Source organism: Chiloscyllium plagiosum, unplaced genomic scaffold (assembly GCF_037043375.1).
Source record: "Chiloscyllium plagiosum isolate Xiang-an unplaced genomic scaffold, Cpla_swu_hap1 HiC_scaffold_8, whole genome shotgun sequence".
NCBI lineage: Eukaryota > Metazoa > Chordata > Chondrichthyes > Orectolobiformes > Hemiscylliidae > Chiloscyllium > Chiloscyllium plagiosum.
Genome location: NW_028270146.1, coordinates 51,567,451 through 51,580,575, shown reverse-complemented (window position 1 = coordinate 51,580,575; position 13,125 = coordinate 51,567,451). Strand labels below are relative to the sequence as shown.

General features: G+C 42.1%; 1 protein-coding gene across 6 annotated transcripts in view; it reads left to right on the top strand.

The window, feature by feature from the left end:
• Positions 1-13,125, top strand: part of akt1 (AKT serine/threonine kinase 1) — a 133,614-nt gene that overhangs the window by 92,266 nt on the left and 28,223 nt on the right. For all 6 annotated transcript variants that reach the window (XR_006312763.2, XM_087989832.1, XM_043697564.2 and 3 more), the window contains one exon: positions 6,783-6,927. Coding sequence is in view for 5 of the 6 variants with exons in the window: in XM_087989832.1 (XP_087845958.1) it covers positions 6,783-6,927 (145 nt within the window). In the remaining variant the exon portion in view is untranslated. The remainder of the gene's footprint in view (positions 1-6,782; positions 6,928-13,125) is intronic.

Sequence of the window (13,125 nt, the reverse complement as noted above, 5' to 3'; positions counted from 1 at the left end):
TGAAAAACTGAAGATTGGGTGAAAAATGTCATTGTCAGCTATCGCAGTCCGGACTACATGAATCTCACTTGCTAAATGGTTTGGTTGTGTTGTGGACCAGACCAAACCTCCTTTTAAATATATCAAGTAGATAGCCTATACCTTAACTTTTAATTCAATTGGTTATGCTACTCGGCTTTAAGCAAAACACATTTTATTTTAACTGTAGGATAAGAATACAACAGAAGAAAGAAGAATTGGAATATCTTAACTCCATTGGAAATCTTAACAGAATAATATGTTATCTAACTGCTAAACAGCAATTATTCCAATATAGTAACATCCCATAAACACACCCTTGGTAAAGGCAAACTCGGTAAAGTAGATTGTCTCACATGTGATCTGACATCAGAAAAAAACCAAACTTTTAGCTGTAACAGAGAGAGAGGGAGAGGGAGAGAGAGAGGCAGCTTCCATAGCCAACTTCAAAACCCCAACAACTGCTGAAAGCTAAACTAAAACCCTGGTTCTGTGGGAACCTGACTCCACCCATTCATGCTGCTTCTTATGTTTCACCTTTTAAAAAAATGATCAAAGGCCTTATAAGCTATTTACCTTATTTGCTTGGATTTGACTGTTCGGTGCTTCTGTCTCAATGTCTTTTCATTTTCAAAAAAAAGGACAAAATACATCCTTTAAAGCTATAGTATTGTCGCTGTTGATAATGGGAGAATTCCATCTTGTTTAATTTTTGGTGCCTTTTCTTTCTTGATGAGGGTTTTATATCTAAGGAACATGCATTTAGTCTTCATTTACATAACGATGAGATTATAAAGAAGGATTTGAAATATTAAACCAGACCAAAAAGGCTTGAGGAGATTTAGCAGTCATGTTCTAAGTTTTTGAAATGACAAACCAAAAATTTGTAATGTGAAAACTATTACCAGGGAAATAAATAGGACAGTTTCAAGAATATTTTTCACAAATTTATTAGAAAAGTGGAATATGTTGCTATTTGTTTATTAAGGTAGAGTCTAACTTGGATAAGACTAATTAACCAGGTTTATGGTAAAAATAATATATAAAAGAATATGGAAAAGAGCAAGAAATTTCACTTGAAATGCCAGTACTTGAATGAGTATGATGGGCTAAATGGACATTTGTGTTATAATTTTCATGACTCAATGCCTATTCAAATTTTCTAACCATTGACTTCTACCATTTAACTTTATGCATTTGTCCTCTGCTGTACTGTTGAAATGATCAGTTACAGTTCTTGAGTTATATGCTCTATGTTCTGTTAACAATGTGATGTAGGCACTTAAAAAGAGGAAAAGTGAAAAATCAAGCGACATACAATGTGATTCTAAAGACTGATATTTTAATCCTTTATGTGTTGCAAGCGGGTGATTGTGTTTTTGTTTGTTCCCCCAGTAACTGTTGCTGTTAGTGACATTTGTAGCGAGATCCCCTACAGGGAGAACTCTTTGAAATACGGGCAGTCAGCCACAAAGTTAGATAAAGGGAGAGTAGCTGAGCCCAGCATTCACTGTAATAGTTTCTATCACAGGAAAGAATACTGGGTGCCTTCCCTGATCTTGCTTAGCCATTTTACCCCATTTGGAAAATATTTCACATTGAAAATGAGAGTATTTTGGAAAAGCAAGAAAAGCAATACATTGTTATTGTTTTAGAAATGATAAAATTTGAGGAACAAAAGAAAGGATAATAAAGGAGAATAGTGGCAACTGACAAAGATAAAGTGAACTGAAGTACAAGTAAGGGAAAAGTGAGGAAAATAAGGAAAATACGAAAAGTAACACCATAAGACATAGGAGCAGAAATTAGGCCATTCAGTCCATCAAGTCTACTCCACCATTCAATCATGGCTGATAAATTTTACAACTCCATTCTCCCACTTTCTCCACGTAACCCTTGATTCCCTTGATACTCAAGAACCCATCTATCTCCGTCTTAAATATACTCAATAACCTGACCTCCACTGCTTTCTGTGGCAATGAATTCCGCAGATTCACCACTCTCCGGCTGAAGAGGTTTTTCCTTATCTCCCTTATAAAAGGTCTTCCCTTTACTCTAAAGGCTGTGCCCTTGGGTCCTAGTCTCTCCTACTAATGGAAACATCTTCCCAACATCTACTCTGTCCAGACCATTCAGTATTCTATATGTTTCAATTAGATTCCCCCCTCATCCTTCGAAACTCCATCGAGTATCGACCCAGAGTCCTCCAACGTTCCTCATATGTTAAGCTTTTCATTCCTGGGACCATTCTGGTGAACCTTCTCTGAACCCGCTCAAGGGCCAGTACATCCTTCCTGAGATATGGGGCCCAAAACTGCACACAATACTCTGAATGTGGTCTGACCTTATAGAGCCTCAGAAGTACATCCCTGCTTTTATATTCAAGTTATCTCAAAATAAATGCCATCATTGCATTTGCCTTCCTAACTACTAACTTAGCCTGCAAGTTTACTTTGAGACAATCCTTTAAAGCTATAACTCCCAAGTCTCTTTGCACGTCAGACTTCTGAATTTTCTTCTCATTTAGAAAATAGTCCATGCCTTTATTCTTCCCACCAAAGTGCATGGCCTCACACTTTCCCACGTTGTGCTCCATCTGCCACTTCTTTGCCCACTCTCCTAACCTGTCCAAATCTTTCTGCAGCCTCCCCGCCTCCTCAATGCTACCTGTCCCTCTACCTATCTTTGTATCATCTGCAAACGTAGCCAGAATGCCCTCCGTTCCTTCATCTAGATCATTTTTGTTATAAAATGAAAAGTTGTGATCCCAACACGGAACCTTGCAGAACACCACTTGTCACTGGCTGCCATCCTGAGAAGGACCCTTTTATCCCCACTCTCTGTTTTCTGCCAGTTGGCCAAGCTTCTATCCATGCTAGCACCTTGCCTCTAACACCACGGGCCCTTATCTTGCTTAAGAGCCTCCTGTGCTACACCTTGTCAAAGGCCTTCTTGAAGTCCAGGTAGAAAACATCCATTGGCTCTCCTTGGTCTAACATGCTTGTTACTTCCTCAAAGAATTCTAGCAGACTTGTCAGGCATGACCTCCCCTTGATGAAACCATACTTTCTTTGCCCTATTTTACCGTACACTTCCAAGTATTCAGAAATCTCATCCTTCACAATGGACTCCAGGATCTTGCCCACGACCAAGGATAGGCTAATCGGTCTGTAAATATAGTAACAAATCACTGCAGATGCTGGAATCTGTACTGAAGACAACAAATGCTGGAGATCACAGCAAGTCAGATAGCTTCTCATTATAGCGTGACTGAAGACCAAATGCAGGTGCATTTTCCTTAGATCTAAAACTCTAAAGAGAGCAAACTAAAGTTTCGAGTTTAGATGACTCTTCATCAGAGTTGAAGTGTGGAGGGGACAGTATTTATGCTATAATCTGGTTTGGGATGGTACTGGGGACAGTGGGTGTAGGGTGCTGGTGATGAAAATATATTGATATTTCAGCTCAAGCCTGTGAGAATGGCAGAACAATAGCGTATCTCCTGCCAGACTTGAAAGGATAGTAAGTGGGATGCGGGGAGGGGAGGACATGATAACAAGCTAAAAGAAAGGGAGGAAATGTTCCCAGTTTGAAGGTGTTGAACAGAATATTAAGTGCAGAAGGTTGCAAAGTGCCTAGTCTGAAAATGAGATGCTGTTCCTCCAGTTTGCGCTGTGATTCACAAGAACTGTGATTCACTTAAGCTGAACTGTCAACATCTTTTCTTCACTGGCATCTGTGCACCCAGTGTCAACACCCTTCAACACAACCCCCACTCTCCAAATCATAGCATGAATGCTGTCCCCTCCACACTTTATGTCAGTTCTGGTGAAGTGTCATCTAGACTCAATGTTAGCTTGTTCTCTCCCCGTGGATACTGTCTGACCCAATTGATCTCCAGCATTAGTTGTCTTTAAAAATAAGAAACATGTTCATTTTCTTGCCAGAGTCGATCAGGGGATTGCTGTTTTGTTTCTCTTTGGATTTAAGACAGTTTTGCATGCAGCAAACTTGCATAGGCAGTGGTATGACAATAACCAAGTTATTTGTTTTGTGATGTTAGCTGTTTCATGCAGTGGATCATCTATGTATAGAATGAGCTGCCAGAGGAAATGGTGGAGATGGGTATAATTGCAACTTTTAAAAGGTGTCTGGATGGGTATATGATTAGGAAGGGTTTAGAGAGATATAGGCCAAATGCTGGCAAATGTGATTAGGTTAATTTAGGATATCTGGTTGGCATGGTTGAGTTGAACTGAAAAGTCTGTTTCCATGCAGTATGACTCTGTCTCTAATTCAGAGATTAATGAAGGTCTGGACTCTGGTTAACTTGTCAGCTTTACTTCAGCATAATCCATGGGATCTTTTATGTCTACCCCAGTAGATAAACAGCATCTCAGTTGAACGTCTCATCCAAATTCTGGCACCCCTGATAGTCCAGTGCTCTCTCGGCATTCTGCTGGAGTGTCAGTCTATATTTTTGTTTTGTGCTGAAGTACAGGAAGTGGATACGTAGCATCCGCAGTCAGTTAAATCTATAAATCCAAGCTCACATTGATGACTATGTTGAATAAACTATTAACCAAGACCTTCCAAAGCTGTGATCACCGCTTTCCAGAAACATAAGGGTAGCAGATACATGCGAACCTTGCCACCTGCAAGTTCCTCTCCAAGCCACTCACCATCCTGACATGGAAATATATTGCTGTTCCTTCACTGTCGCTGGGTCATAATCCTTGAACTTGCTTCCAAAAAGCATTATTCGTCAACTTTCACCAAATGGACTGCAGCGATTCAAGAAGCACCTAAGATTAAGCAATAAATGCTAGCTCAGCACACATCCATGAGTGAATTTTTAGAAAAAGTACCTATCGTCAATGGCGTGGTAAAGTAGGGATCCATGTTTTTTAAGCAGTTTTACCTGCCACCCATTAGTAACTGGTTGTGGAATACTAAGATAACTTGTGAATTGAAAACAATACAAAGTAACTTCACATTTCAGAGGCCAGATCAGTTTTCCTTCTTGTGAATCCAAGGAAAGTGATGGGATCAGACGGAGTACTAGGCCGTGCACTCAGAGCATGCGCAGATCAACTGACAGAGGTCTTCTCGGACATCTTCAACCTCTCCCTGCAGCAGGTCACTGTCCCTGCCTGTTTCAAGAGGATCAACGTCATCTCTGTGCCTAAGAAGGCTCATGCAGCATGTCTCAATGACTACTGCCCAGTGGTCCTAACGTTGCTGCTTTGAAAGGCTGGTCATGGCATGAACCAACTCCAGCCTCCCCACTACTCTTGATTCACTCCAATTTGCCTATCAGACCAACAGATCCACATCAGATGCCATTTCACTTGCCCTTCACTCCCTAGAACATCTTGACACCAAGAACAGCTATGTAAGAATCCTACTCATTGACTACAGTTCAGCCTTCAACTTTATTATCCCCTCAAGACTGATTACTGGACTTAGTGATCTCGTACTAAGCCCCACTCTCTACAACTGGATCCACAGCATCCTGACCGACAGGCCACAATCAGTGAAGATGGGGAACGATATTTCATCCTCACTAACACTCAACACTGGAGCCCCCAGGGGTGCATACTCAGCTCCCCTATTGTACTCACTGTATACCCATGACTGCATCACCAAATACCAGACTAATGCCATTTACAAGTTCACTGATGACACCACCATAGTCGGTCGAATCTCAGATGGCGACAAAACAGACTACAGACGGGAGGTGGAAGACCTGGAAAAATGGTGCACTCAGAACAACCTAGCCTATGCCAGCAGAACGAAGGAACTCGTTATTGACTTTTGGCGGGATGTTACTCATGCCCCCCCTCCCCACACATTAACAGCACAGAGGTGGAACGAGTGGAGAGTGTCAAGCTCCTGGGAGTCGTCATCCGCAGCAAGCTCTCTTCTTATGGATTCACTGGTTACAAAGGCCCAACAATATCTCTTTTTTTTTCCTCAGGCAGCTGAGAAAATTTGGCAGGACGACGAATACCCTAGCCAACTTTTATAGGTGCTCCATTGAGAGCATTCTGTCTGGATGTATGACCACCTGATATGGCAACTGTACCATTCAAGATTGGAGACGGTTACAGAGAGTGGTGAACTCAACCTGGACAATCACAAAGACCAACCTCCCATCTATAGATTCCATCTACCAGGCCCACTGTCGAAGAGAGACCAGCATTCTGAAAGATCCATCCCACCCTGGCAATGTTTTTCTACAACCTCTACCATCGGGGAGAAGGTACAGAAGCCTGAATAGATGCACCAGCCGGTTTCGCAACAGTTTGTACCCTACTGGTGTTAGAATACTGAATGGACTCTCAAACTCTTAACATTTGCCTGTACTTGTGTTTTGTTTGTGCCGCTGTTTACCTATTATTTACCAACTATACTACTAAACTATGTGATCTGCCTGTATTGCTCACAAGACAAAGCTTTTCATGGTGCCTCAGTACACATGACAATAAATTCAATTCAATTCAATTTGAAAACCTGTTGCAATTGGGGGAAAATCAAGTGACTGATAAAATTGCATTGTTTATCTGCTGATCATTTTATCTGTAATTATAAGATGAAGCTTTGAACAGTTTAATAAAAAATCTCTAAAAATATGTTTTACAAAAAAATTATTAAATGTATTGCAGAAACATTAGTTTTGGAATGTTTCAAAAGTAATTTATCTGGTATGCAAGGTGAGATTTAGAATGATCGATTAATTGTTTTTAGTTATATTCTTACAGGGAAGAATGGACAAAAGCCATCCAAACAGTAGCAGATAGTCTGAAGCAAGAGGATGACATCATGGACTACCACCTACAGTCCCCTACTGATCACTCATGGACTGATGCCATAGAAATTTCTCGCACTAGACCAAAAGACAAAGTGGTAGGATGTCTTAATTGCATATACGCAAACACCAAATATATTATAACTTTCATTATTTAGCGGAATGACATTTTTGATTATATCGGAATAGTACCCCATAGATTAGAAATTACTGTTGTTGCTAACTGCTGATAATTACTGAAAGCATTACTAAGATATAATACCATAATTGTAACAAGTGAATTAAAATAGACCAAGAAATACACTTAAATAAATTAAACACCCATCTAGTTTCTCACGAGTTAATTTGTAAGCTTCTGCTTCTTTTGTGAATGTGTGAGGTGAGAGGAATAAAGGTTAATATTTTGTTTGAGATTTTGTAACTTTAAGATAGCTTTGGATTTATACAGCACCTTTCACGCCCTTAGACTGCTTCAGTATGCAATAGAGCTGATCAGTGTACATTTTGGAAGTGCACTTCCTGTTGTTGCCAATTTGCATGCAGCAAGGCCCCACGTGCAGCAATATCAGATGGAATGATGACCTTGGGAAGTGTTAGTTACCATAATGGGAAGAGTGTTCCCTTCCTTTTCTTCAAAATACCAGTGGGGCAGATGCGCTAAGGCTTTAAATCTCAGGTTTCACACTTGCATCACCATTGCGCAACTTCTTTTATTGATTTTCTTCAATCTCTTTGATGCTTGACAGGCAGAATCACTAAAACTTCTGTAACTGATTGTATACTTTCCTCCAAAACCATTCTTCTCATTTCTCACTAACACAACTTAACATCCATCCACTGAGTGAGTTTCAGTATCACCAGCACTGGCAGAGCTGGCTGAGTCCTCGTGGATGTGTTTATCTGACTAGGTCTGTGGCAGGTGGGTGAATAAACCTACTTGCATTCAACTTTTTTTTTTCACCAAATTCATCTGTTGCAGATGCATTTGTTGATGACATTATTGATAGAAATGACGATTGAAAAGTCCTTTTGGGGATGGGATCCTTTCTGCACACTCCATGTTGTGTGGCACTGCCACTGTACAAAATTCGTATGGATTTAAGCTGAAAATGTGTTGCTGGAAAAGCGCAGCAGGTCAGGCAGCATCCAAGGAACAGGAGAATCAACGTTTCGGGCATAAGCCCTTCAGGAATAAGCCCTTCTTCCTGAAGAAGGGCTTATGCCCGAAACGTCGATTCTTCTGTTCCTTGGATGCTGCCTGACCTGCTGCGCTTTTCCAGCAACACATTTTCAGCTCTGATCTCCAGCATCTGCAGCCCTCACTTTCTCTCGTATGGATTTAATACAAGCATCACAACTGGGCATCACTGAGGGGCTATGGGCCATGAGCAAGAGTAAAATTATATTTACTCAAGCTGTAATTTCATGGCCTGATATATCTCTCAATCTACGTTATTATCAAAGCAGAGGATCAACCTTGGTCCAATGGGAAGTGCAAAAGAACATGCAAGGAGCTGCATAAAATATACCTAAAAGTGAGGTGATAATCTAGTCAAGCTACAACACAGGATTCAAATCATAGGACAAATATGCAGTGGGGCCCAGGTCTCTGGCACAGAGCTCGTCCCTGTTGCACAGAAGGGAAGGAGGGAAAGGAGGAGAGTGTTAGTCATTGGGGACTCAATAGTTAAAGGTTCAGATAGAAGATTTGTAGGGAACGAACGAGACTCACGGTTGATATGTTGCCTCCCAGGTGCCAGGGTCGGTGATGTCTCTAATCGTATCTTTGGGGTCGTGAAGGGAGAGGGTGACCAGCCTCAAGTCGTTGTCCATGTAGGTACCAACGACATAGGTAGAAAGATGGATAGGGATGTAAGGCAGGATTGCAGGGAGCTAGGGTGGAAGCTGAGAGCTAGAACAAACAGAGTTGTTATATCTGGTTTGTTGCCTGTGTCATGTGATAGCGAGGCAAGGAATAGGGAGAGATATCAGCTGAACACATGGCTGCAAGGATGGTGCAGGAGGGAGGGTTTCAGGTTCTTGGATAATTGGGGCTCATTCTGGGGAAGGTGGGACCTGTACAAACAGGATGGTCTTCACTTGAACCGGAGGGATACTAATATCCTGGGTGGGAAATTTGCTGGTGCAATTCAGGTGGGTTTAAACTAGCTCAGCAGGGGGGTGGGAATCTGAGGTATTGTTGCAGTGCACAGGAGAATGAGAGTAGGAAGGACAGGGACAGGATTTCAGGGTCACAGGTACATGCTGGCAGACAGCAAACTGGTTTGAAGTGTGTCTACTTCAATGCCAGAAGTATCTGAAATAAGGTAGGTGAGCTTGCAGTTTGGATAGGTACCTGGGACTTCGATGTTGTGGCCATTTCGGAGACATGGATAGAGCAGGGTGAGGAATGGATGTTTCAGGTTCCAGGGTTTAGATCTTTCATTAAGAACAGACAAGGCGGTAAAAGAGGAGGAGGTGTGGCTGAGAGAACTTTAGATGAGGACTCGTCTACTGAGGTAGTGTGGGCTGAGGTTAGAAACAAAAGAGGAGAGGTCACACTGCTTGCAGTTTTTTATAGGCCTCTGCAGAGTTCCAGGGAGGTGGAAGAGAGAATTAGCAAAATTATTTTGGGTAGGAGTGAAAGGAACAGAATAGTCATTATGGGGGACTTTAACTTCCCCAACATTGATTGTAAATGCTCTAACTCTAGTACGTCGGATGGATCAGTTTTTGTCCAATGTGTACAGGAGGGTTTCCTAACACAGTATGTCGAAGGGCGGTCAAGAGGGGAGGCCACACTGGATCTGTGCTTGGTAATGTACCAGGTGAGCACTTTGGAAAGAGTGACCATAATTCAATTACGTTTAGTTTAGCAATGGAAAGGGATAGGTACATGCCACAGGTCATGGGTTATCGATGGGGCAAGGGCAATTATAATGCGATTAGGCAAGAATTAGGCATAGAATGGGGCAGCAAAATGCAGGGGATGCAGACAATGGAAATGTGGAGCTGGTTTAAGGAACAGATATTGCGTGTCCTTGATAGGTATGTCCCTGTCAGGCAGGGACGAAGTGATAAGGTAAGGGAACCATGGTTTACTACAGAATTTGCATCTCTTGTTATGAAGAAGAAGGAGGCTTATGTGTTGATGAGGCAAGATGGTTCAGATGAGGCGATGGAGAGTTACAGATCAGCCAGGAAGGAGAGTTAAAGAGACAGTTAAGAAGAGCAAAGAGAGGACACAAGCAGTCTTTAGCAAATAGAATAAAGGAGAACTCTAAAGCTTTCTATAGGTATGTGAGGAATAAAAGGATGATTAGGATAGGAATAGGGCCAATCAAAGACAGAAGTGGGAAGTTGAATGTGGACCCTGTGGAGATCGGAGAGGTGCTAAACGAACATTTTTCATTGGTTTTCACTCAGGAGAAGGAGAATATTGTAGAGAAGAAGAATGAGGTACGAGAAAGGATCGAGGTTAGTTACAAACAGGTGTTATCAATTCTAGAAGGAGTGAAAGTAGATAAGTCCCCTGGGCCAGATGGGATTTATCCAAAGATTCTCTGAGAAGCTAGGGAAGAGACAGCAGACCCTTTGGCTTTGATATTTGAGTCATCATTGTCTACAGGTTTGGTACCAGAGGACTGGAGGATTGCAAATGTTGTGCCCTTGTTCAAGAAGGCAGTAGAAATGACCCAGTGAGCCTTACTTCTTTTGTAGAAAAAGTTTTGGAAAGGATTATACGAGATAAGGTTTATAATCATCTAGTAAACAACAAATTGATTGCAGATCGTCAACATGGTTTCGTCAAGGGCAGGTCATGTCTCACAAACCTCATTGAGTTTTTTGAAGGTGACCAAGCATGTAGATGAGGGTAGGGCAGTTGACGTGGTATACATGGACTTCAGTAAAGCCTTTGAGAAGGTTCCACATGATAGGCTGATGGAGAAAATGCAGGGGCATGGAATTGTGGGTGATTTAGCAGTTTCGATTAGAAACTGGCTTTCTGAAAGAAGGCAGCGAGTGGTGGTTGATGGAAAATATTCAGTCTGGAGTCCGGTTACTAGTGGTATGCCACAAGGACCTGTTTTGGGACCAGTGCTGTTTGTCATTTTTATAACTGACTTAGACGCAGGCATAGGTGGATGGATTAGTAAATTTGCAGACGACACTAAAGTCGGTGGAGTAGTGGACAGTTTGGAAGAATGTTACAGGTTGCAGGGGGACTTGGATAAACTGCAGAATTGGGCTGTGAGGTGGCAAATGGAGTTCAATGCAGTTAAATGTGAGGTGATGTACTTTGGGAAGAATAACAGGAAGGCAGAGTACTGGGTCAATGGAAAGATTCTTGGTCATGTGAATGTGCAGAAGGATCTTGGAGTCCATGTACATAGATCCCTAAAAGTTGCCACCCAGGTTGACAGTGCTGTTAAGAAGGCATACGGTGTGTTAGGTTTCATTCGTAGAGGGATTGAGTTTCGGAGCTGCAATATCATGCTGCAACTATACAAAACGCTAGTGTGGCCACACTTAGAATATTGCGTACAGTTCTGGTCCCCATATTTCGAGAAGGATGTGGACGCATTGGAAAAGGTGCAGAGGAGATTTACCAGGATGTTGCCTGGTCTGGAGGGAAGGTCTTATGAGGAAAGGCTCTTGGGATGTCATGTTGCGGCTGTACAGGATACTGGTTAGGCCACTGTTGGAATATTGTGTGCAATTCTGGTCTCCTTCCTATCGGAAAGATGTGAAAGTTGAAAGGGTTCCGAAAAGATTTACAAGGATGTTGCCACGGTTGGAGGAATTGAGCTAGATGGAGAGGCTGAACAGGCTGGGGCTGTTTTCCCTGGAGTGTCGGAGGCTGAGGGATGACCTTCTAGAGGTTTACAAAATTGAGGGGCATGGATAAGGTAAATAGGCAAAGTCTTTTCCTTGGGGCGGGGGAGTCCAGAACTAGAGGGCATAGGTTTAGGGTGAGAGGGGAAAGATATAAAAGAGACCTAAGGGGCAACTCTTTCACACAGAGGGTGGTACGAGCTGCTGGAGGAAGTAGTGGAGGCTGGTACAATTACAACATTTAAGAGGCATTTGGATGGGTGTATGAATAGGAAGGGTTTGGAAGGTTGTGGGCTGTGTGCTGGCAGGTGGTACTAGATTGGGTTGGGATATCTGATCGGCATGGACAGGTTGGACTGAAGGGTCTATTTCCATGCTGTACATCTCTATGATTCTATGACTTGAACCTGTCCTCATTGGCAAGAAGAAGGCTAAGAGGGGATTTGATAGAGACACATAAGATGATCAGAGGATTAGATAGGGTAGACAGTGAAAGTCTTTTTCCTAGGATGATTACTTCAGCTTGTACGAGGGGGCATAACTACAAATTGAGGAGTGATATATTTAAGACAGATGTCAGGGGCAGGTTCATTATGCAGAGAGTGGTAAGGGTGTGGAATGCACTACCTGCTAATGTAGTCAACTCAGCCACATTAGGGAGATTTAAACAATCCTTACATAAGCACATGGATGATGATGGGATAGTGTAGGGGGAACAAGCTGAGAATAGTTCACAGGTCGGCGCAACATCGAGGGCCGAAGGGCCTGTTCTGCTCTGTGTTGTTCTGTGTTCCAAATGCACTGCAACCATTCTATAATGTCCATGCTGGTTATCTGCAATAACAACTCACACACTCCCTCTCTCACCTGCCTTTTCTATGCAGTCTGACAAAACGTACACAATTCCATTCTGAAAGTCTGCATTAAATTTGCCTGAACCACATTCTCATTGGGCAATGCATTTCACATAAAACAGCTTTTTTTTTATGTCATAATTGCTTCTTTTCACAATTGGCAACCACCATAATTTGATGAAATCTGCTCCTTCATCTGGTCACTAACTAAAACAAATTCATTTATATTTTTTCTGATTGTCTGACCTCCCCACTCCTATAATTTTGAACACCTCTAATACACTTCCTCTTGCAAAGGAGAATAACTCCAGTGACTCTAATCTATCCACTTAACTGAAGTTCCTCAACTCTCCAACCCATTGCCTGAATCTTTCTTGTACCTTCTTGAATGCATTTACACCTCTAATACTTGCAAACTAAATAGTAAAAACAATATGTTACAGACAGAGCTGAATAATTCCATCAACCAATGGATATGCTCAAAACTCTGCAATCTGCCACATCCAGTTGTAAAGGTGATGTACAATTAAGTAACTAACTGGAGGAGGAGGTGCAACATTTATCGTTATTCTCCGTGATGGGGGAGTCCAGCACATCAGTGCAAAA